Source organism: Xiphophorus hellerii, chromosome 19, assembly GCF_003331165.1.
Source record: "Xiphophorus hellerii strain 12219 chromosome 19, Xiphophorus_hellerii-4.1, whole genome shotgun sequence".
Classification (NCBI taxonomy): domain Eukaryota; kingdom Metazoa; phylum Chordata; class Actinopteri; order Cyprinodontiformes; family Poeciliidae; genus Xiphophorus; species Xiphophorus hellerii.
This window is the reverse complement of record NC_045690.1, coordinates 27101205-27126811: the sequence shown is the minus strand read 5'-3', so window position 1 is coordinate 27126811 and position 25607 is coordinate 27101205. Positions and strand designations below refer to the sequence as shown.

Here is a 25607-nt window from a genome sequence, read left to right as displayed (position 1 = left end):
AAAGAAAGACATCTTTACATATTTTGAATGCTTTTTTGATAAAAATAATAATAATTGCAATTCCCCAATCTAAAATTAATGTTCTGATACAAACTAGTTTGAATTAAAGACCAGAAACGTTTTTTTCTTTTTTGCTCAGTGATAGATTAGATTATTTTAGGAAATGTTTGTGATTCTTTTGTGCCTGGATTCGTTTATCTAAGGCCATGGACCAGCAGGTAATATGCATGAAACTATAACTGGGTATCCTGGTGTGAACCTGGATTATTATCCAAAAAAAAGAGCCAAATGTCCAGGAATTGGCCATGGACTAAATCCATGGCCAGTAGGTTGCTATTTTGAGGCACTGAAGAAAGTTTTGTTACCTTAACCTTTATGTTTCATTATCACACCTAATGTTTTGGAACAGTAGGCCCCTAGCCCCCAAAGCAGAACCTTTTAGAGCGACACCTTGTCACTTCCTACTGTTGGAATCTCAGACTGCACAAAGTTTCAGGTTTCAAGTTAAATCCTAGTAAATAGCATTGATAGTAGCTGTAGGAAAACCTTATCTCATTAAACTGGAGCTCAATAGAGATAAAAAAAAAACAGTCCAGAAATCAAGATATGAACGACATTTCTTTTTGCATTTCAAGAATGTGCACTTGTAATGAATTATAAGCATGTATTTGTAATTTTGGAAGTTTCTGTAAGCCATTTCTTTCTGACCTTCCCAAAATGTTTATGTTAAGTGCAAACAAAACAGCAAAAACATCAGTGTTTAATTGATCAGTACATGAATCTTTAATTCACAACGGCTTGTAAACAAATGTGTGTTTTTGTTCCCTGCATTACAGCGTTTCAGAAATGCAGTGACACTCTACATTATATACGATATAATTCAGTCTCTTCTTAACTGGTTTTCTTGTTTAATTTTGCCTCTGGTAAGCCATTTATGTTGTAGGGAAATCTGTAAAATTTCTTTTAAAAAATTCACAAAAAAGTTCAAATTTGAGTGAAGTGTCAGGTATGATACAACATATGTTTTAATAAGACTTTCCTAAATTCAGCATTCATTGGTTAGTTTATACTCAGACATTACATACTGTCTTTTTCTCCCAGTTTGTAAACCTGCATCATACATGTGTGCCACCTTCTTCAGACTGGTGGAAAAACAAGCTCTGGATCATTTGCCTCATTGGCTCGCCGTTTTCACGTCCATGTAAACTCGTCAGGTTTTCTGACAACTTTTCTCTTTCTGTCAGAAGTTGTGAGATCAAGGCTGGAGTCTCAACAGGGCACTCAGCAGGAGTTGGCAGAGCATTACACAAACATTTTTTTATAAAAACGGAAGTAGTCCAGAACGGCTCCTCTGGTTAATCAGATGCAGTCCTGCCAGCTCTGTCTCAGCCTTGACACGGTCAGAGCAGCATCGGAAATTCGTATTTCGGAGAATTGGAGACCACAAGACTCGTCCGTGCATCCTACAATTCACCTTCCTATTTATCCTCCACTGTGTTGATTCAGCTGTTTAAAAAGCTGGGTCTCAGTGAAAGTGTGATGTTCTCTCCAAACACCAGGTGGCAGTGTTTCCTCACCATCAACTAGAGCTGCTGCCCTGCTGCTCTGTGGAAGCTGAAACGAAAAGGAAAGCTTTAAGGTCAAAAACAGAACAAGCCAAATAGGAGCTAAACCAGGCGAATATTTGAAGATGAAACTATGATTTTTGATACTAACTTTACAAAGAGTAGTAGAGGTAAAGAGTTGTTTGTTACCTGTTAGATCTCTGAAGCGCTTCTTAGCCTGGGCTCGCTCCTCAGAGTCAAAGTACCAAACTGTGATAGCATACCTGAAACCAATACAACAGTGAGTTCAGTGGTTGCATCTTTTTGACAAGTTACAAATATAAAATCTGCAAGAATGGTTCAGTGGAGCCCAGCCTGTTTGTGGCTACATCTCTCAGATTTTTTTATTATTGTACATAGTGCAATGTTACTTAAAACATTATTTCCTGGCATTTGCAAAGCTGACAATCCAGGTACAACATTCATTTTCTGCTGACATCCAAGATCGGAGATAAGGCAGAGATAAGGAGATAAGGCATCATCCATGTATGATGGATGTTAGCTTTTGTGAATTTGCCAAGATGCTTTCCACTGTTTGTATTTATGCATATTAAGGTATATTTAGTATTTGAACTATAGATATAGGCATTTTAGAGACAGTTAGTCTCTGAAATGGTTAGTGGATCCCATCTATTCAAGATGTAAGATTTTTTTAAATAAATAATTTGTTGCTATGTCCGACCTATGAGCTTTTTTCCTGAGGTTTACCTGGTGGAATAGGAGGGTTGCACCTCGTGTGGGTTCCTGCGGTCAGACCAGAAGATGAGGAGCCTGTCAAAAAGCGGCTTGATGTCAGCCACGTATAGTTTTCCTTCTGGAAAGATCCTGAGGACACCGCCATGCTCCTGTCAGCACAAACACGTCAAACTATTAAGCAACAGTCACTGAAGGGCGGTGTGATTCCAATTTTAAATTGGCTGAGCAATTTAAAATTTTATGTTTTAATTTCACCATCATTATGCTGTATTCAAGCCATCATGGCCATAAACAGAGAAGACAGTAGAGCTTGTGGCACCTTTGGGTTCCAGTTCTTGTTCAGGTAGTAGATGCAGGTAAGACGACGTCCATCATGGTTTGGGTTGTCCACATGCTTCACGTAGCCTGCCCCATTTCCTGGGTAGCATGCCACCATGGCCTAAAGACAAACAGATTCACATAAATAGGAAGCATCGGAGCGGTGGAAGACATTACAAGTTATCCAAGAGAATACATCATCAAAGTTGATTCTAGATGGCAAAAAGTGTTAAATGTCTCCATCTAAAAGAATATTGATGGAAATAATGAGGAAGATGATTCACAGTGAGTACTTCACACCATCAGCACCAACTCAGAAGCTGATGAATATCAGCAGCAGCAGATGACAGAAGCTTCCTGTGCAGCCGCCTGCATGCAGAGCTATTTGTTAATATTCTGGTGCATATCAGGGGTGTGTCATGAAGTGGTGTGCCTACGTCCTCAGCAGCACGTACACAAATAGTGCACATGCTTACTCATCTTTGCACGTGTGGGTCTGTGTGTGGGCGTTTCTAGCTGTGTTATGTAGAACTGGCCTAGTTTGGACCACCAGTCCTTAAGGAACACAAATCGAAACAGGGGTGAACTTCAGGAGTCAATGGGAGGTATTTTGGGGTGAGGGAAAGTGGGTTAGACTTTGCACTGCAATTATAAGCTGTGTTGAAAACAGCTATTAAAGAGTGGGCATGCGAGGGTTAACTACAGCTCATATCCTGGGGCAATATTCACTCCCAGGTCACGTACGCATTAATCTTCCTCAAAGATCCCATTCTAAATCAACCACCTCAGCGCTGTGAACACGCTCTACATCTGGCATTTGAGTGAGAATGAGAAGCATGTTGTATACGTTAGCAGTAAGACGTCTCTCACTTTGTTACAACAGACGACAATTTCATCAACTCCTTCAGCCTGATAAGAACTTCTGGTTGGAACAAAGCTGTAAATATTAGTTTTCTACAAGTTAAATCTTGTTTAAGAGAGGATAAGGAGCATTGTTTACCCTGCACGCCTGTCCTGATTGGCCGTGACCTTTACACCTGAGCAGGAAGTGTTTGCTTGGCTATGACCAGGATATGATTATCAAATATGAGACTGTAAAGGTCAATACAAACTGTGGACTTTCTACCACAGAAACTAAAAACAAAGCAAAGTCAATGCCACAAATAGCTGATCCAGATAAATAGATCCAGCTATTAGAAGTTTCAATATGTCTTTCTCCACTGAGGTTGGCAAGCTCAGTGGAGAAAGACCAAATGGTGGATCAAAAGTAGCTGATCCACCAAATAGCTGGATCTATTTATCAGTAGTGAAAGCAGTGAAAGCAGTGAAACAACCCCCAAGTGAGTTCACTAGTGAGTTTCAGGGTAAAGGTGTTTGTGCCTCTCAGCTCCAAGATGTGGACATGTTGGGTTTAGCAACAGGCAGCAGAAACATGAAAGATGGAGCAATATTTACTCCCAGCCTGCCTGGATACTTTGTGCCCTGCCAGGATTTCTATTTCGTTTGTGCTAAAAAGAATACAAAAAAACGAGCCATTTCTCCAGCTAGCCATAGTCTCACACATATTTTTTGACTGTATTTACAGAGAATGCACTGGGCTAGAATCCACTTCCTGCTTTTGGAACAGTCTCTGGACTGCTTGGTTGAACAGCAACAATGTTCACTTCAACTGAAGTGAACTTCTGGTCTGCATCAGAGTTTGATTACAATTCACACTTCCAGAAATAAAGCAGACTTTGTACACAAACAGACCAGAGTTAGACTAAATATGATGAAACAGGGCTGGTGTGAATCTCAGTGGAGAAAGACATATTGAAACTTCTAAATTATTCAATTGCAGGACATTAAGATTATGATACAGATTACAATTAATCTACTTTTTTCTATATCTTTCCTGTCTTTGCTTCTTTCCCTGCCTTGTTATCTCCACTAAAATATATACCCAGTGAAGACAAACTATCCAACAGGCCAACTAAACTACTGCCCTGCAGAATTTGCATGCATTCAACTTGAAATAGAATAATTTAGTAAATATTGTTTCTGAGCAGTTCTCTGGAAAATCACTGCTGCACACATTGATATTGCAGTGACGTATTTACTGTGGAACTCTGTCCTGTTTGTCTTGACGTCAGCTCCTCTCGGCTGCTGATGACGACAAACCCCCAGCACTGATAAAGAGCCGGTGAACTGATCCGGCACCGCAGTCTGGCTGCGGGAAGATCACGCAAGCTTGTTTACTCACTAGCACCAAAGCACGTACGCACATGTGAGCTGTACTCTCATTTTTATCATCATCGCCACACAAGTGGAGTGAAAAAAATGTAGAAACACAGAGGAGGGGAAGTGGAGCCCAGCTGAAGAAAGAGATTCAAAACCAAACGCCTCCAAGTTTAAACATTATCTTATCTTATTTACAAAGAAAGCCCGGGATGGTGGTTGGGTTGGGAAGCTCTGAGCAGCAGTTTGGCTGATGTCCAGCCTGTTGATGGTTTAATGACAGAGCTACGTGAGGCGCGTGGAGCTGCAGGCCGTCTGCACAGCTGCCCACATCTTTCCACATCTTTCCACTGCTTCTGTGCCAGCCTCCAACACCTCAACAAACGGACTCTCACTGGGCCGTGACCTTTATGTGAAACTACTGCTACTGCTTCAGTTTGTGAAGCACAAATAAAAGAGCCGTTCATTCCAAATCGTTCTGTTTGAAAAGGCAGAGCTTTAAGTTCACGTTGTGCTCCTGGACAGAGGCGGCCCAAGGCATATGTGAGTTAAGCAACTGCTTAGGGCCGTTACACCAGCTGGGGGTGGTGTGGGAGCTAGATTCTCCCCAAGAGCACCTAGCTAGCATAATAACAAACAGTGGCGATTCTAGCCCTGCATCTCAGCACCCCTAAATAGGATTGCCACTCATCCCGTAAAATATGGAGTCGTCCCATATTTGGCCGTTAAATGTGCGTCCCGCATTGAACCGATATATAACTGTCCAATAGACAAGCCTATAATACACACATCAACACTAACTTTAACAATAATGCCCAAAATAAAACACAGGAAATATTAAGGTCAGCTACATTGTCGTGGTGGGAGCTAAAGGACCCCAGAACGCTACGGACCGACGCTGCCATCACAGTTGCCTGCGCAGCCGCGGTGAGCTGCTATCAACCCGCGTCTTTTTAAAACGTCCTCGGCCCGATTCCATGTCCTTAGAAGCAAAAATGCTTTTAAAAATACAGACGTGAGTGAAAAGACACGCATTATAAACTGAACAATTTCAGAGAGGATGGATACTGTGTACATCGAAAGACAAATAAATGTGTCCGTCGTGGCGCAGTGTGCTGCTGTATGATAGACAGAATGGATCAGGAGAGGAACTGCAGACCCGTCAGAACCTAAAGAACCAGAAATCAGCGTCTCTTCATCCTCAATCACCTCCTGAGGCTGATATTATACAGAACATTTAGTTATGATTGATTTTCTTATTGTGATTTTAGTTGACTATTGTGGTTTGATTATTTGCTTAGGATGTTGAGTTTGGATGATATTTAATAAATAATAGCATTAGCCAAAATAAGTGGCCATTTAAAGAACAATTAAAAATTATAGTACTGCTCTTTTAACTGGAGATACAGTAGGATCAGACTTTCCATCTACTAAATCAGAGATCTGCAACCTGAATCTCTGGAGACACAAGTGGCTCTTTGGCTCACATTATTAAATGATGAAATATTGCTCTGTTTTTGTTTAATTCATTTTTAAGTGACTCCATAAAAATATTGACTACACTGGCCCCTCTAAATTTGGTCTAGAACCAGCCTCTAAAGAAAACAGTAAAGACCATTATATATATGTTTTTAACCAGCTATAAGGTGTCAGACTTGTATCATCAGCACCTTTATTCAGATGGCAATTTGCAATATTTATTATTTATTATTTTTTCATTGTGTATGGGGGGCCCCAATGAAAATCTGCCTAGGGCCCCAAAAAGGGGTTTATGGTTTTCCAAGGAAATGTTGATAATCTTTCCAAAGTTTATTTTACAACAGGTACTGCGTGTGTGAGTGTGTGTGTAGGCTTGTTTCCCTTAACACCCCCTCCCAACGTTCCATCTGATCCAAACAGATGTCAGATAAGGCCTTACTGAACACTGCTGGAGCTGGAAATGGGCGGGCATGCTGGGAATGTGTGTGTGTGTGTGGGGGGGGGTTGTGTGTGTTTGTTTGTGTTTAGTTTACTGTAAATCTGTGTGAGTGAGCAAGCCTGAATTGGTTCTGAGAAGAAGTGAGGCAGTGAAAACCTGAATGAGTGGGAGATCTTCGGAGAGATGAAGCTGTGAGCCTCACCTGTGGGAGTGGGTGTTTCATCGTGTTTTATCTAAACTCTGACTCAGGAAAGTTTTCCAAACAAACTACTGATCAGTTAGTCTGAAGGATCAGAACACAGTGTGTACAGGAACATTAATTCCCGCCTGTCTGACGGGGGGTCAGGAAGGAGAGTGTTGACAAGATGCTGTGGAACTGGTGGCTCTTTCAATGACATAATGGCCGTTTCGGACCTCAGCAACACTCTCAGTCTACCATCCACTGGGTGCAGACAGTGATGAGCTACAGACGGATATCTGATGGCACCACAATTCACTGCAGGATTTCAACCTTTGAACATTTCTGCTTATTTAATGCATCATTTTTCTGACAGAAAGCTTCCCTGGATTCTGAACGAATCAGAACTAATGAGGTCTGAAGTGTGTGTTGAAGTTTGGATGTGTATGTAATGAATGGCTGTCGCCAGAAGGGGGACAGCCCTTCTGTCCCCCTTCTGTGCAGCATCCTGTTTAATGATGCTGCTGTAGATGCTGCAGCTCTGCTAAGACGACAAACAAACAGAAACACGGTGAAGTCAGAACTAAATATGTTTAGTGTAGCTTTTTCAGTGGGTTTTTCTCTTTTATTATCATCCTTTTTTGGCACTTTGGTCAACTGTTTCTCCATCCAAACAGTTGACTGTGGGCAGGTGCTGCTTCTTCTGCCACCATTCCAGGATTGATCTGTCTCAGGAAGCTTGATGACAGGAGGTCCAACACAAGGTCAATCCAGAGGCAGAGTCACACCTCGGGACCCTACCTGTTCGTCTCTGGGACAAAAATCCTAGTCACAATTTCTTTGTTTATTTTTGCTTCAGTTAAACTCCCCATAATTCTTTGCTGCATCACTATCACTGTCACATGACCAACCTCCTCCACTCCCTGTCCAGTACCAAAAAGAAACTAAATATGCTTAATTTATTGGACTGATACCATATGTTTTAAAAAAAAAAAGACTGATATCAGCCGTTAGTGCCGACATATCGTGCAAAAAGCAAACCAAAACCAAAAAAAGTAATCATACATTTTTGTTCTGATCACCTAGAGACAAAAAATACACAAACTTTATTTAGATATAGTTGCAGTTTTTTTCTTTCATTACATTTTTGTTATATTAATAGAAGCAAAACCAGAACGAATCAGATCTGAAGAAGAAAAACAACTGATGAAGAAAAATCCTTTATGCTTTCAGGCAAATCCATCCTTATGTAAATAAATTATCTTGTGGTATTTTACTTCATCTAAATCTGCTTGTGCAACAGTTCAAAGGAAAGAAGGAAGAACAATATCTTTTTAGAAAAAAATAATCTGTCCTTGTCCTTGTAAAATCCCCTGGCTGGTGATTTTAATCTGCAGCCTATAATTTATTTATTGTTTAGCTGCAGGTTATCCTGAGATTATCTTATGTATATAAAAATTTTGTATCAAGTGGAAAAGAGAAAAGTAATGAACATCTACAGTATAAAATCAATAGATGTTCTCAGGAGGCTGCATCTCTAATTTAGGGCAAGTATAAAATAAAGAAGAAGGTTTGAGAAGCGAAGCAAGTACAAGAGTAAATAGAAACACAGAGGTTCTAAAATCTAAGTCTGATTGCCTTTGTTTTCTAAAACATTAAAAGCACTTATGGGACAAACTGTTCTCCAGTTAAAGCAGCTGTGATGCGGCCAACACCATGTAACTGCAGCTGATGTCAGTGTTTTTAAAGTTCCTAAGGAGGGGCGTCCTTACCTTAGATCTTTCCCTGATCGCCTTGTCTCCCAGGCGGCTGGCGCACACGGAGATGAGCCGATCAATCAGATTGAGCAGGAAGCTGATCGCCTCGCAGCCGCGCTCCGAGCCGCTCACCCAGGCGATCTGATCCCCGCGGATGCTCTTGCGGCTGACGCCCGGGATAGAGCCGGCCAGCCGGCCGTCTTGGAGCTGTCCGGAGCGGTGCATCTCCACCACCTGGTCCAACACGGCGCTTCCGGCCAGATCCCCGAGGAGACCGTCCACGTAGCAGAAGCCGTGGGACAGCAGAGCCGGAATGAGCCGCTCCAGAGCCAGGCGCTCCAAGTCCGCGTACGACACGTTCTCAATAAAGGGCATTTTGACGGGCGGACTTGAACTGGGGTAGAGTGTTTAAAAAGTTCAGCTAAATTTTACAAACGGAGAGAGAAAAGTTGCGTGTGCGGACAGCTGTCAGAGACTCAGCTGAGACTGAGTGGAAGCACAGATGTTCCCTGTTGATCTGCTGTCAGAAAACGTTTCACAGCTCAGGGAACCACAGGGCCGTTATAAACGCTGAAAATTGCAGAGGCAGCCACTTTGCCAACATACTTTTTCCGGTAGCACTTCAAAATAAAATGTCAGCTTTAAATCTCAAGATGACATTACGTACCTCTCCTACCATACAGTCTTCTATGCATGTAATGTACTAATCAATGTACATTACATGCATGTAATGTTCCATTGTATAGAAAACAATGGAATAGCATCAAAATATTCATTTGTTTGTTTCACAGTAGAGTAATTACATTCCAACAGCAGATAAGCAACTAGAAAAAAGAAATGCTAAAAAAAGAACATCCAAAGATGGGCATACTGATATACAGTTTCCCCCCTCTTCTTTTAAATCAGAGAAAACTTTTAATTAATAAAAAAAATGAAAGAAAGAAATAGCTCAGCAATCTTCAGAATCCAGCTTTTGCAACAAGTAGATGAAGATAGAAGAGGCAGGGCTCATAATCTAAATGATGCTAGCTGTTAGCCTCACTGTAAACATTTCAAAATATGAATATATAAAAAAGGCTAAATAAAAAAATAAATATTTCGTTTCTTTCTATATACAGTGTTTTAACAAAAGGAGGGAGACAATGTTGAATTAGTGCACATTTGCAAGGTATCAATATGAGACATTACAGTGGAAGAAGCTGTCTCCCTGCTGGATGCTTTTTCCAAACAGCACTCAGGTCTAAACAGTTCATGTCCAGGATGTGTGGGGTCTGCAGAGATGTTGGCTGCCCTTTTCTTGACCATAGAACTGTACAAATCCTGTATTGAGGAAAGCTCAGTCCTGATGATCCTTTCCACTGTTTGGACTCGTCCTGTTCTACAGATGAGCTAACAGTGAAGGAAGAACACATTTCAGCTTTCACACATTTAGTCACCAATCCTACTGTTTGTATCAGTGTTTGAGCTGTTTTTATTACATGACAACAATTCATCATGGAACTAAACCAACATCCCTGTATATATGTATGATATGTTGCCCTCGTATCAACATTGATACTAGGGCTTTATTTTGAAAAGCAGGTTCCACATGTTCCGCTGTTGTTCTCGCTGCTTCACACAGAGAATGTGTGTGCTGAATGTGAGAGCGGTGTGGGACGTGCTGGATGTGATGTTCGCTGTGGGTAGAACTGGAGCTGAGGAACGGAGGCAGGAGAGGGGGGTCACTGGCTTTAATGACAACATGTGACGTCACATTTCTTATTAAAAGTATGTTTTGGGTAAAGTAATCGGGACTCTGGAGCCTTTCATGTAAAGTCAGACGCGCAGCATTTCAGAGGTTGTGGGTTCTCCTCCCGTCAGCAGTGGAGCTGAACATATGTTCTACTGTTTATAGCAGTTCAGGGTTAAATGACAATACGAGCTGTTTTCGACGTGCTGGCGCACTGGGCGTACCCGGCGCCATTGAGAACAACGTGGAAAACATGTAGCCCTCGCGACTTCACGAGCACAGTTCCTCCTGTTAGCAGTGAACGTGATCTTCGCCACGCGCAGGGAAACTAACTGTTGCTAAAGCTGAACAATATAGCAGACTTAGGAAATTATGGGCATTAGCATTAGACATGGGCATAATAAACTTCTAACAACACTCTGAACTAAATAATCAAGTCAGTCATTAATCAGTCAGTTCAAACAGAACTGATATAATAGACAGAAGTTGCGTGTCGATTCCTTTCTATTTATTTGACTAGCAGAGACCGTAAGAAACACCGATTACTGCGCAAAGTAACGGAATAAATTTAGTTGTTTGCAAAGGCATTTAAACTTTGTAGTATTTCATCTTCTTGCAGCCAAAAACTTTACCAAAAATGTAGTGATTTTGTAGTGTAAGAGCAACACAGAGTAGAAACATAGCTATGAAGTAGAAAGAAATTGATGATGTTTCACAAATATAATTCAAAAAGTGTGGAATGCATTTCATTCAGCACTTTCTAACCCCTACATGCATAAGTGGGTCAAAAATGACTGGGTGAGCTCCCTTTCTTACTATGTTTTTGACACAACGTTTGGATTATTTCACTGTTCCAAGTATTTCTCAAGAAATTGGTTGTTTGCATCGTGCAACTTAAAATTCATTCTTACCTCCTTTAATACATTTGATCACATTTACATTTTGAATTACAAACACCTAGTTTCCAAAAGTGGGTTATGACCCACATTCATTTTCTATGCAATTTCATTGAAATATTTGGTTCTGATGGGCTGTGACTGACAGTATACTTTGTGAACCAAACACAAGTCTCAAATCTAAAGTTTATACTATTGATATACCAGTATCTAGTTTTTTTACCCCATAGTTGTATTTGTACAATTGCTAGCTAACTAATCAGCAATTTTATTCAATTCAGTTTATTATAGAAAAACTAGTATGCATGTAACATACTTAGTATGCTACATGAGGAAAAATTCCCTTTATTGTGTATCTTTGTATGTGTGATCCATCACCATCATTCATTTTATCTACCTTATAGTTTTCTGAACTAGCTAACACCACCTTATTTATGGGGTCTGTGTGTCATTCATGATTGAACTAAAATAAATCATTTTCTTCCATTGTCTAAAAATGCAAGAAAATATGTTTGACATTTTCAATCAATAAACAAATAAATGTTTCAGATTTGACTAAAAGCCATCTTACAAGACAAAACTTTAAACATGAAAACCAAAAGTAGGTAAAACAAGTATAACTTTAATCATTTCAGATATATAGAACGGTATTACAATGTCTTCACCAAAACATCTCATGTCAAATTATCTGACTACAAAACTTTACAAATATGTTTACAAGAATATATACATTCAAGAAAAGTACATATTTTAGGAGAAAGTGTTAGCTGTGGCAGTGGGAGTTTATGTTGCTAATAAATGCAACCAAAATATAAAAAGGATATCCGATATTAGCTTAGGCTTAATTAGATAAGGCCTTATTTTGACTGATTTTCTTTCTCACTGAACCTTCCTTTTGACAGTCCAATAAATCCTTCCTGATGTGTTGATCAAGTGCCAAGCTGGAGGAACAGATTGTTACTGAGATCACATATAAGGAGCTGCACTGGACTGAGAATAGACCCCAAATTCTCACAAACTTTGGCTCTCAGAAACCAATTCTGGTCCAATTTTGCAATTTAACCACAAAAACATCCTCCGACACCAGAAAACAGAACAATTAAAACAGGGATGGAGGTAACTGCTGCTCACAATGATGCCTGAGGATTGGTTGGAGCATTTCAGAGATTAAACAAATACGAAAACCACAGTTAAATCTCTGGAATGAACAACAAAGGAAAACTGACAAACAACCTAAACCTTGAATTGTTTAACCCTCCTGCGGTCTTGCCGTGACAGACAACGGGGAAGCGCACACAGGGTCGCTGCAACCCCACCGGACCGCAGTGACCCTGGGTCAAAATGCAGTGTACTGAGGGGGTTCAATAGACCACAGGAGGGTTAACATTTTTTTACATGTCAAACATAAATAGAAAGTATCTATTAAAACACATATCTTGAGTTACAGGAAATTCAGAGATGTTTTTGTTCTTGACAATCAGATTTTCACAATCAATTCATTGCAACACATTTCCTAGATCTACCGTCTGTAAAGGAATTTGTCAGCTTTTTACAGTTTATAACTCATCTGTGAAGAGCTTCACTCTAGAGCTAGAATTCCTCAAAGTAGTGGTTAGTGGAATTAATTTTACAGATATTTGTTGTATTTTTATAGATTTGAAGTTAAGAATCAGAAAAGTTATGATGGACAGAAAAATGTTAAAACTTTTGCAGATTGTTTCTTTATACTCAATAAGTGAAGAACTATAATTTTGGGATGCAGAGTATGGCAACAATCTACTCTATTAGTTCCAAAAAAATAAAATAAAATTATAAAATAAAAAAAACCACCCAGATCTAAAGATAAAATATAACTAAACAAATTGAGTTTAAAAGAAAAGTCAGAAGATAAAAAAAAAAAATCTATATTAAGGATTGTGTGCCATAAAGAGAACTACAGCATCATGTTTCATAGTGAAAAAACTGCTTGCTGTTAACTAGCTGCAACAGAGCTAACCAGGCTCTCCCTGTAGAAGCTTTATGCTGCATATGGTTTAATTGTCCAGATCAGGTTGGAGGAATGCTGAGCTTCGTCACACAAGATGGAAAACTCCAGATCTAAAGATCTCATCCTGCTCAGCCAGTCAAACAACTACAGGAGTTAATTCAACTAGAGGATAGCAAAAGCAAAGTACAGTCCAACAAATTACACATCACTCCAACAGTAAAGTGCACTTGAGTCAAGGTGAAAAAGCTGAAACGAAGCACTTCTCCAAGTAAAACACTGCTTACAATGTCCGCTCTCCCAGTGGTTGGATGTATTCTTACATGGCCTCCAGCACAGCGTTCCCAGCTTCCACTTTTGATCTGGATTCCATGAGGAGAGAAGTTCTGTGACAGTCCGACCTCAAACAGGGACATGTATCCAAGCACAGAAAAGCGGAGAGTTGTTGGAGGATATGGGAGGGGGATGGACGACGGGCTGGACTAGTGGAACGCCAGAGGAGACGGCTCACTGGACAACCTCAAAGTAGTGGAGGATGGCCATGATGTGCTGTGGCATGAAGACGTAGCCGGTGTAGATGGCCATGGCAGCCACTGAGATCAGCAGAGAGTCTGACAGGCAGAGATTAAGGTAGAACTTCCTAGTGGGAAAAGACTCTTTCTGCTGCAAGGGATTACAGAGTTATTAGCAGCATCACATCATAAAATAACAATTACACTGCATAGAGATTCCTTGTAGAGACAAAAATTATGGTGCGGGTTAAAGGTCAATGCATGGCATCCACACTATTTTAGAGGAAGAAGAAGATCAAAAACTATTTGGGCCGGGACATTAACACGTTAATTGTGATTAATTACAAAGATTTTAGTGCAGTTATTCACTTTCTCTTTCTTTTAAAACATACCAGAGCTGGGACCTCCATATTTGTGTGCTTCTGATACACCCATAAATCAGACACACATGTGACATCTACATCTACCGTCTTGCGCCGGTCCAAGAATTTCACCTCTAGCGGCGCAATACGAATGCCCCCGGTCGTCCCTCTTAAGTTCAGAGAAAAGAAAACCCACAAAATAGAACCGGAGTCCTATTCCATTATTCCTAGCTGCGGTATTCAGGCGACGGGGAAGCAATTTGATAGATAATGAAGCAGGTTGTTTTGATCCACTGGTTCATTTCTGCTTCAAAAACCGATCTGATGCGACGCTGAGAAAGACTATTGTTGTGTTTAAGCTGTGTTGAAGGAGTTAGCCTCTCAGTGAGTCTATTCAAGCCTGAAATAGCATCTCAATGCAAAATATGTAGCAGCAGCACAAACGTCCCCCACAGTTCAATGAATGATTTCAGCTTCATAAAACTCTGGAAAGACGAAAGGACAGAATAACACTTTTCTCAAACCTGATGGTTGAAGGAACAGACTAAAAAGAGTAAATACGTTTGTTGTTGAGTTCATCTGTCTATGTATCCAGTAATTTTTCTACAAAAAGCAGCCGAAATTTAACTTAAATTAGATACGCCTAACTTCAGCCAATCAGAATGGCTAGGAATTTCAATTCAAACTTTAATTAACTATAATAAACAGGAACCAATCAGAAACAGCCAGCAATCTACCATTCATATATTAATTAAATAACAGCCAATCAGAAATGCCAAACAATGAACAGAATAATGATCCCAACTTAAAAGAATCTGCCACTTGGGAACAGAGAACGAAGTAGGATTTTTAGGCTGATTTTCAAAGGAAATTCATTTGAAAAACTAATGGGAACCCTGTACCTGGTGTTTTTCAGCCAGTTTCTTTATTGCGGGTTGCAGAGAACTAAGTTTCAGCCGTAGTGCACCAGAAGCTGCCAAGTTCAAACGATTTCGGTACTTGGACTGCATGTGGAGGACCTGGCTGAATCCCTGCTCCACGAGATATGTGGTCAGGAAAGCAAGAAGAAGCAGCCTGGCCTTCTCCCAAAGAGTGGGATAACGTGTGGCATATTTGGTCCACATGCTGCCCCAGCCAAAGGTGCGAAAAATAGCTTGGGCCTCAATGTCGCACTGAACATCAACAAGATGCTCCTGGATGGCAATATCGCAGTCGACCACGTCCGCCTGAAAGGGCTGGACCACCCACACGGGAACTTCAAGATCCAGGAGATCCCAGAAGCGCATTTTCAGATCGGCCCGAACCGTTTTCAGGTGTTCCGCGTAAATGAAGAGGCGGTCATCGGTAAGCTCCTCAGACACCTGTAATGATTAGGCTATTATTGTTATTAGCAATGCAATAATTCATCGAAATTAAATAAGCATAATCAATTATAATAACCAACTTTATCAACTATGGGAAATTAGCTAACTGCCTCCTGCCTATGCTCTGTTTGTACAGATACAGCCTGGAGATGAGACTTGTCCACTGCTTTGCACTGGACAAGAGTAACGCCATTTCCTTGGAGCTTTAATGTGACTTTGTTCATTTTTTCAAAGAAGTCTGCGAGGTACATGATGTCGCAGTGGCTGGAAGTCACCTGTTCCCCCAGAGCTGAACCAATCGACTCCAGAAACTCCACGATGTTTCTGTAGTCTGTTTGAAGGTAGTCTGTTTACCTTCAAACAGACTACAAAAAAGAACAAGGCAGTTTCCCCTTGAGAGCCAGCGCACATTTGTGTGGAGAAGACGACGCTCAAAAATCTCATCATTCTCCTGGCATAGCAGTCGGAACAGTCTGTCATTTAGGGCGTGGGCTTTTATTTTGTTAACTGCCTTGACTGCGATATTGAGGGACTCATTGAGAGGTGGACTATTACATTTGGCCACAAGGTTGTGGTGGTGCAGGACGCAAAGGACTGTCAGCACCTTCAGGACCAGGACCAGGACCTTAAGAAGAGCAGTGAAGCCGTGATACCTGCCAACCATCGAGGGGGCATCGTCAGTGGCGCATGCCAGGATATTTGTTATTGGGATGGACTTTTCCTGTAAATAGTCATAAAGGGCATTGAAAATGGTTTGACCCTTTGTGTCCGTTTTCAAATATTTTGAAAACAAAAACTCTTCAGCCATGTCCTCACTGCTGGGGGCCTTAAAGCGTTGTTGTCGGGAGTGGTCGTCTCATCCTGAAGGGTGAGCGGAGAATCCCTTAAAATAGCACACAGCTGCTCCTCCGTATCTGCACCCATTTCATTAATTCTGCGTGCTACGGTGTAATTGCTGAGTGGTATGGATTTCAGCACCTGCGTGGGGTCCCGCTCCAGCACAGTAGAGATTACCTCTCTGATGGCAGGGAGCACCAATTTTTCTCCAACTGTGTACGGCTGCCCACATTTGGCTATTCGCAGAGAGATGTTATAGGACGCCACTGGCCCACTATCAGACTGGTTCATTTTCCTGGTAAAGAGACTGGTGATGCTTCTCCAACCATGCTGCTCTTTAAGAGTCTGAAAGAAGGCCTTGTCAGCCTTCTCCCAGTGGATCTTCGTAAGACGCTCCTTGAGTTGTTATGGCTTCATTGCCTCATTTGGAAAAAACTTGTACACATAGTAAACACTGTGGAAGTTGTGCGTGTATTGGTAAAGGTATGAACCCATAATCAAGGTATTCAATCGAACTGATGGCATTTCTTCTTGTTCTGTGCCATTTTCGAATACGCCTCTTGCTAGTCTCACAAAAACAACTGAAAATGCCGCGCAAAAGTATGACAAACGTATCACTTTTGCGCGGGCCACATATAGTTACTAACAATATGGCAGAAATAACATAACCACAGTTTTTTGCAAATTGTTCAAAGTTTAAACTGGTATTGTTGTGCATCTTTGGTGTAAACTTTACCTTCAAGCAAACGCCCCCCAAAATAATGTCAGCCCCCCTCCCCCCCTTTGTAAATATTGCCGCCAGCGCCCCCCCCATCCTCTCAACGCCCCGGTTGAGAAACGCTAAATTAATTAGTCACGTCCCGTCAAAACGAAGCAGTGACGCAATGACAGATCCATCGGTTAAACCCGAAACCTTCATTCCTCTTCTCGTTTTTATTTAAACGGGGCAGGTTAATGAAAAACTACGTTTGTCACGCAACAGGAAGAGTTTCCACCAGTTTCAACTATAAACAAGCTCTGTATTCAGAGAACTTACGCTGGTGGAGATTCTCAGGACAGAGTAAGGGCTGGGAATTAAAACCCTTTTAATTCCCAGGTGACAATAATAGGAAGAAGTAAACTTACTTTCCTACTTAAATACATAGAAGAAACCCCTATTAATCATAAACTCGTGTAGTTTACATTTATTACTGACTTGATGTGAACCTCAAAGCCAATTTAGCTCAAGTTGTGTCAAATTATCACTTAGCCTAACGCTAAGGTTAGCTTCCGCTAGCCACTAGCAGCAAGTTTGAGTCATTGTGACACGGAAAAGGATACTGAACACCGTCCTCTCCCAGGGCTCCAGCATGTACAGCGCTGTCACTAGCAGGTACTGGTAATAAAACCAGGACAGCTGCTTCCAACAGTCTCCAAGCGCCATAGTCCAACTTCAGAATACTTCAACTTAGCTTTCACCAGCTTTCTTCCGGCGTTTTCCAGAGTGACTTCCTGTATTTCGTATGGTGTTTATTTTCAACCAATCACAGCTCGGTTTTCTATTGCGCGAATCTGACGTAATTCAGTGGATCCAGTGGATCTTCCTGAACCATGAATATGGTTCAGGATTCGCGGGGTGAAAATGTTATTGTCATCTTCTGTTCAACACCATAGTGATTACTTAACAGAACAATTATTCATTGGTAACTCTGGTCTGACCCATTTTTAAGTAGAAAAACTAATAAATGTATTAGAGAACTAATAATAAGAGCTCATAGAAGCAAACCAGCTTCTACATTTTTTGGGGACAATATGTTTAATGATATTTTCTGGAAAGATGTTTGGTTTTTGCTGAAGAAATACTTAATAACTAATAAGATCCGAGAAGTGTCTAAAAATTCTCCATAGATGTTATCCTGTAAATAGTCAAATATTTAAATATCACCCGAATGTAGACCCTCTATGTTCATTTTGTCACAATTCTGAGGAAACCATCACTCATCTTTTCTGGGACTGCTCTTATATTCAAATATTTTGGAAAGATATGTTTTTATTCCTAAAAAAAAAATTGTAAATAGATGTACCGTTTAACTTTAAAACTATATTATGTGGCTTTTTCTGTTTAAACACTCCACAAAAATAAAGTCTTTGTTAGAAACTTAATATTAATTTTAGCAAAATGTAATATCCACAGCTGCAAATTTCTTAAGTTGAAACCCAGATTGAATGCTTTTTGTGCCTATGTTTCTTCATATTTGTATTCTCTGAAGTACTGTACCAATAGTAAAACCTTAAAGACTACTTCAATTTGTAAAGAATTTCTCATGTAATCTACCCTAATTTGCTGTATTTAACCTTTTCGTATTTTTAACCGTTTCCTGTTTGTAATTTTTGCTCTTTTATCTTCCTTAAGCCTCATCGTTCTTTTAGTTACTGTTTATGTAATTTGTTGTACATTTTATTGTAAATTTAAAAAAGAAAAAAAAATTCTTACATTCTTACAACAAACATGACTACAGGTCAAGGTTAAATATAAGAACATTTTGCATTATCTGAGTAGTATGTGAATAAAATTCTAACTATGTACAAAAAAAAGGTTCAGGATTTGCAAATAACACCACTACTACTAGTAGTAATGGTACTAGTAATAGAACTAGTATTATATTACTAGTATGCTAATGATAATTATGATATATTACTAATACTTATTAGTAAAACAACCCATGTGTTTTTTATGAAGAGACAAAAACTAAGGGAAAACATTAAAGTTGACTGAAATAACAGCAAAGAATGAAAGCTAGAGAGTAGCAGAATATTCCAGCAGTTAGGAAATGTGGTCAATTTATCCTCCAGCAGCAGAACTACAGACATAGCTCAGAATTACATAATACTCTAACTGTTCTGAACTACTTCAAAATGTAAACTTCTTGGCAACAGGAAAATAAAAATTATGAAAAATAATGGGAATGATGTTAAGAAAAAAAAAAATTCCTTATTTTTAAAACAATTATTCTGTGTTTTGGTAAGACGGTACGCTTATTTTTTCCTTTTACTGCATTTGATTGACACTGATTTAAAATTCAGGAGAATGAAAAACAGGGGGTGGGGTTTTTGATTATATTTTCAATTTTTTTTTTTACATATTTTTTCAATATAGAGCATAATAAACGGTACCAATCAGAGCTGAGCAACGCTGCCATTAATTACTTGTTTATTTTAGTTGTAGCAGCTGTTGCTGTATGGGACCACCTATGTGGCCTATACCCACCACAGCAAATGTCACAATTATAAAAGTCCATCCCGCAAAACTGATGTCTCATTTTTTTCCTGAGGAATATGAATCCAGCTGATGAATAACACAGGATTACTTCTCAACATCAAGTCTCTGTCTTTTGTATTCTACTGACCTGTGACCATAAACGTTTCACCATAAATAAGTAATCATCTTCATCTAAACATCTTAACGCTTTCAGAACTGTGCAGCAGATGATAGTTGTTAAAAAAGTAGATATTAAAATTACAACTGTTTATAAGTCTTTTAGTTGTTTAAAAAGTTGCTGAAAACAAAGAGAATTATGTGGATTTCACAATATGACCTAAGAGCATAAACCTAAAATGCATTCCCAAGCAGAAGTGGACTGGGACGTGAAGTAGTAGTTTATTAGGCTGTGCAAGCCTCTCTGACAACAGGCTGAGGTGAACCTCTATGAAAACTGAGGCTAATGGAGGAAACTGGATTTATCAAAAGTTGAGAGGAAATCCAGCTATTGACAATAGAACAATCATTTTAGTCAAAACAGGTAAAAACAGTTTCTGTTGGACAAGGTTCCACAGACAAACTGGAAAACAGACAAAAGAGAAATTCAGGATTTGAACCCGTTCAGTCCACCTCAGCAGTGACTGGCCAGTATGTTAAAGAAATGGTAGACCTCGTCTTTGTCAAACACAGCCACCTCTGTGGAGCACTCAGAACATTTCACAGGGTGGTAGATCTCATCAGAGTCCATGCCTGCCGGCCTCGGGCTGGCAGCCTCTGCTGTCTGGCCTCTCCTCCTCTTCCTGGGCTTTTTCTCCTGCTGCGTTTTGTAGCGCAGCACCTCGTCTGTCTTCACTGTGCAGTTCATCACAAACATGGCTCGATACTGCGTGCGGTACTTTTCATGCCTGGTGAAGACAAAACACAGAACGGTATTTATTCAACACGGTTTCCAATTCATCAAACACTGCTTTGAGATGTTACAAATCTCAGCTACTTTACAATATGGCTGGACTGGATAGTTATCCCACAATAAGAAACAGGACAGCATGTAATAAATTCACATTAGAAACCATGGAAAGGTTTCCTGTTGGATGAAGCCAGTTTAAAAACGTATTTATACACACAGTACTATGCAAAAATATTCATACCCTTTCACCATGCTCATGATTTCGCTAAATTAAAAATTTAATTCAAAAATAATTTATTTATACCAAAGGGAAATTAAATGTTGCCATAACTGATATCATTCAAGTATCCAAGTAAAGTGTTGTCATAGACAGTGATGCTGTGGCCAGGAAGGATCTCCAGTAGCAGTCAGTCATGAAACTAATCTCAAGATACCTCTGACTGAAGACTGAATCTCTATGACAGTTTCAAGAATTTAAAGACATGCTAACAGCTCACTTTTTAGGCAGCAAAGATGATATTTCATGGTGGAATGACACCAGCAGTTGTTCCCCATTCTGCTAATCCATCTCATTTGCTTTTGCCACTCTTTTAAGTTATTGTGGAGGACTATACAGAAGCTGCTCAGAGTCAAGACTGGAGACAGCAAAGAGAAGTAGAAGAAAAAGCAGGAGAATAAACTGAAGAGGAACAATATCAGAGATGTGTGGTCAGGGATGAAGAGGATTATAGGGTTCAAACAAAAGGAGGATCAGATAGATCAGGGGTGCCCAAAGTCGGTCCTCGAGGGCCGGCATCCTGCACGTTTTAGTTCAATCCCTGGTGGTAGTAACAACCTTTTCAGCATGTTAATGTTCTTCTTAGGCCTTCTAAGGAGCCATCATTTGATCCAGGTGTGTTAAACTAGGGAGAGAACTAAAACATGCAGGATGCCGGCCCTCGAGGACCCACTTTGGGTACCACTGAGATAGATGGACGCTTGTTCCTGAACAGGTTCAGTTCAGGAACAAGCTCATCATCATCATCATCATCCTCTTCTGTCCACAGCCAAACACACATCCCACCTTCCTTTAACCTACAGCTGTCAAACAGTTCCTGTTTGACAGATGTTCTAGTTTCCATGGATTCTTCTGCTTCTACAAGTTTGTCTTCAACCAAATTAGGAGCTGCTGCTGTTCCCACTTTTCTGGATTTAGAAGTCAGGTGAAGAACCAGAACAAGGCTGCAGGTCCAGATGGTGTCAGCCCCAGAGTCCTGAAGGCCTGAAGCTGCAGAGCAGCTCTGTGGGATTCTTTAGCATCTCTTCAACAATAGCTTGACCCAAGAAAAGGTTCTGTTGTTGTGGAAGACATCCTGTCTGGTTCCGGTACCAAAGAAAACTTAGCTATCAGTCATCAATGACTATAGACCAGTTACCATGACAACCCACATCATGAAGGTCCTGGAGAGACTCCTGTTGGACCATCTGAATAAGTAGACAAGCTCATATCAGGGGCCCCTGCAGTTTATTCATCACCATGGAGATGGAGTTGAAGATGCCATGATACACCTTTTTCAACAAATCCACTGTCATCTGGACAAAGCAGGCAGCACTGTGAGGATCATGTTCTTTGGTTTCTCCAGTGAATTTAACACAATTCACCCTGATCTGCTCTGAGAGAAACTCCAGAAAACACAGGTGGAAGCCTCAACAATCCCCTGGCTCTATGACTACCTCACAAACAAAACGCAGTTTGTGAGACTGAAGGACTGTTTGGTGGTCAGTAACACAGGAGCACCACAGGGGACTCTATCTCACCATTCCTTTTCACTCTACACTTCAGATTTCCAGCACAAGACTGACTTCTGTCATCTACAGAAATACTTAGGTAATTCTGCAGTTGCTCGGTGTATCAGAGATGGACAAGAGGCTGAGTACACAGAGCTGGTGGACCACTTTGTGTCCTGGTGAGGGAACAATCAAATCATCTTGAATGTAAACAAAACAAAGAAGATGATTGTACAGGTTACAGGTTGGCTATAATCACTAAGTTTACCAAGAGGTTACAGTCAACATGTGGTAGACGGTGCTCTGTGATCTCAACAGCTTGATATATGTATTGCCCATGCTCAGTGTGGATGCAGAGGTGATTGTGTTTCTCCTGACCTCTGACAGTCCAGGCAGAGCGTGGTCATGCAGGCAGGACAGTTCAACACGGCGTCACTGCTGGGAAGGCGATAGTTCTGGCCAGCCAGGGACCGGGATGCTGTGCTCTGATGCTTTCTGCCGTTATACCTTCACAGGATGAAAGAAAGCCAATTTACACAGATAGGAAAACCATCGTTGTGCTGCACTTTCATAGCAGAAAAAAGGACATGCTGGTACCTCCTTGCGTCCACCCAGGCCTGGTCCCTGTCGTCCTCGTCTGGGTCGTACAGCAGCTCATCGTTACTGAGAACCATCCGCTGCCTGCGCCGCCGGTCTGTGGAGCTGCCTACAGTACAGATTCAGATCACTGTTCAAGACTCAACATGGCCACTTAAAACAGGCGACTGTTTTTTCCCCACACTTTCTAACATTAAACCAGAGAGTTTTCCTGCTGTAGGTCAGTTGGTTGAACTCTGGTATAGATTTAACTTAATACACGTCAGCACCCAAGTATTATCAGCAGCAGAACTGTGAAATGATTATGTAAATAAAAAGATGAAAGAACCACTGACTGAGCTGCTCACATCACATCCTGATCTATCCAAGCGTCTTTTCTCATTCAAATATTTTTCTTCTCCAAATCTTAAATTTTTGTTTTTTGGTTTGTTTTTTTTTGTAAAATTATGTTTTTACTCTGCTAATATTATGACTATATTCTTGAAACCAAACAAAAAACTGGCTGTACAACTCACAGAAGGAATGATTGGAATGATGCCATTTTTTTAATATATTTTCTGTCATTTGCAATTTCCCCATTTAACATTCTGAATTAACACAAAACTCAAAAAACCCCAACATCCTCATCTAGGAGTATGTAAACTTCTGCATTAGAAGAAAATAATCTCTCAGAATTCTAGCATTTAGTAAACAGAGACAGTTTTGGTAATTCTAACTGACCTGATTTAGGCATAGAGAGAAAGAATGAAAGGTCTTTTTCATGATGAACCGTGCAGACGGATATCTTACCTGGTGTGTCGTCATCCTCTGAGTCAGAATCAAAGTATACCTTATCGTACATCTGAGGTTTGGAAACGCAGGAAGCTCCAGCACTTCCTCCACCTGTGGGATTTGTTACAGAATATTTATGTCAGTTTATTTGAAAATAGATTCTGTCCAACAGCTCACAATGTTCAATTTAGGGCTGAAACAATCCGATTAATCAATTACTGAAACAATCATCAACTAACTTAGTAATCACCTACGTGTTAACTGGCACTTACAGACTCGCTATAAGGCCATTTGCTGAAGGAATAACAAAATTAGAACAGTAATGAAGCCAAAACTGTATAGGACACATACTGTATATATTTTGCATTTAAGATGTCTCTAAATCTGTTCTCATATGCTTTGCTATTTATTTTGCAATTTACTTTTAACATTCAACCCTCTGAATTTCTACAGAATAATTTCCAAACAGACAAACTCTAAATAGTGTGAATCATTTCGATTCATTGAGACGCAAACCCTGTAGAATGGCAGTTGGGAGTGTAAACCAAGTTACCAGCTGCTGGTCCCCAGGTTCCCTCCATGGTCCGGATGGTGGAGCTAAGTTCGGCCTCCATCTCTTTTTCAAACTCATCCTCACTGGATGACTCGCTCTCCCCTGTCAGGTACTCCCGTATCAGCTTCTTCTTCTGCTCCGGGGTTCCGTTCAGCAGCACGTCCAGCTCGTCCTCTGAGCTGAAACCAAGTGAAACGTTCTTATGCAAACATATTGCTGCCTTATGTCCCTCCTTTCTGTCCCATAGACCGTAGAATAGACATATCCATAGATACTATCGCAAACGTCGAGATACTTTTGTGACACCTTTGTCGCCTTTAACCTTATTGCAGTAAGGTTAAAGGTGACAATACGAGTATTCAAAAACTTTTTCTTCCAACCAGTGTCGGACATAAACACTAGAATCTCAGCTGTCAGTGTATTTAATGAAGACCCTTCATGCGCTGCCTTGCTTTGCTGCTTACAGCCAGAAATAAACCCATTCTCTCAACATAAAACCCTGACAGTTAGGACCAGGCTTCAATATATAACCACCGCCTGCGTTTTGTTTACATGTTAGGATCCAGCTAGCCTTTAGCTCCTAGCCTCATGCTAATGGTTCAAAGCTAATGTGTAGCATACCTGCTCTCAGCTCGCTCTTCGTCGCTCGGTTCCTCAATTTCATACGAGTCAAACTCCTGGGGTTTACTCAACTTGTTCATTCTGTAGACATAAAAACAAAACCTATCCACCTGGATGTGAAGTAGCTTCTTCTTCGTTTACATTTATTTGGACGCGGACTAATTTAAAAGTGTCTTTAGCGTCTCCTGGTGGACTGGAGAGTAGAGCAAATGTATCTATCTAAAATATTTCATTGATTTTTAAAAATTATTAATAATAACCCAAATGAATCTGGTACCAGGTGAAAAAACAATTACACCATAAAACTAATAGGATGTTTTGTCATGATTTGCACCAAGGTCGAGCCACAGCATCTCTATTGAATTTAAATCCAGACTTTGACTAGGCCTCCACAAAAGTTTTATTCCGTGCCTGACTTTCTGGTATGTTTCCCCGCTGAATAACTCAAATCTACTTAAGCAAAGACCTTGTTTAGATTTTTTTTAATATAAGGTTTAGTTATGACTGGTTGTAATTCCTATACCTGTCCTGTCGGAAAGCATAGTAAATATAGGAAAGTGTATGTAATTTATTACAGTGTAGTATTGTGAGTTTGTTAAAAAATGAGTATAAATATGATGGGAATGATGGATTCTAACAATTAGTCAGATGGGCAAAGTCTGTTTTAGCCGATTATAGAATTTTAAAACAACTCAAACTGAAAATATCCGAATGTGATCTGAGCTGACTCTTTAAATTCAGAAACTAACGGTTCAATATTCTCCCTCACAATTTTCTGCTA

General features: G+C 40.3%; 3 protein-coding genes and 1 long non-coding RNA gene across 5 annotated transcripts; all 4 read right to left on the bottom strand.

The window, feature by feature from the left end:
- egln3 (egl-9 family hypoxia-inducible factor 3) lies at positions 1-9256 on the bottom strand. Its single transcript, XM_032548299.1, has 5 exons — positions 8704-9256; positions 2620-2739; positions 2313-2449; positions 1755-1828; positions 1-1614 (listed from the first exon to the last, which is right to left on the bottom strand). The coding sequence occupies exons 1-5, from the start codon at positions 9061-9063 to the stop codon at positions 1580-1582; spliced, it is 726 nt and encodes a 241-aa protein (XP_032404190.1). The 5' UTR covers positions 9064-9256; the 3' UTR covers positions 1-1579.
- A 2658-nt stretch (positions 9257-11914) lies between these two features.
- On the bottom strand, positions 11915-17871 carry sptssa (serine palmitoyltransferase, small subunit A). The gene is made up of 2 exons (XM_032548301.1): positions 17693-17871; positions 11915-13908 (listed from the first exon to the last, which is right to left on the bottom strand). Exons 1-2 carry the CDS (start codon positions 17793-17795, stop codon positions 13805-13807), a joined length of 207 nt encoding a protein of 68 aa, XP_032404192.1. The 5' UTR covers positions 17796-17871; the 3' UTR covers positions 11915-13804.
- On the bottom strand, positions 14276-17686 carry LOC116709649 (uncharacterized). Its single transcript, XR_004336923.1, has 2 exons — positions 17316-17686; positions 14276-17153 (listed from the first exon to the last, which is right to left on the bottom strand). It is a non-coding gene; the product is annotated as an uncharacterized LOC116709649 (long non-coding RNA).
- Positions 17872-19368: 1497 nt separating the features above from the next.
- Positions 19369-24977, bottom strand: eapp (e2f-associated phosphoprotein). 2 transcript variants are annotated; one of them, XM_032548296.1, is made up of 6 exons: positions 24827-24977; positions 24206-24384; positions 23671-23772; positions 22882-22990; positions 22663-22791; positions 19369-20515 (listed from the first exon to the last, which is right to left on the bottom strand). In XM_032548296.1, the coding sequence occupies exons 1-6, from the start codon at positions 24904-24906 to the stop codon at positions 20242-20244; spliced, it is 873 nt and encodes a 290-aa protein (XP_032404187.1). In that variant the 5' UTR covers positions 24907-24977; the 3' UTR covers positions 19369-20241. The 2 variants fall into 2 exon arrangements, with proteins under 2 accessions (XP_032404187.1, XP_032404188.1); XM_032548297.1 differs by having other exon boundaries at positions 23671-23763.
- Between the last annotated feature and the right edge of the window lie 630 nt (positions 24978-25607).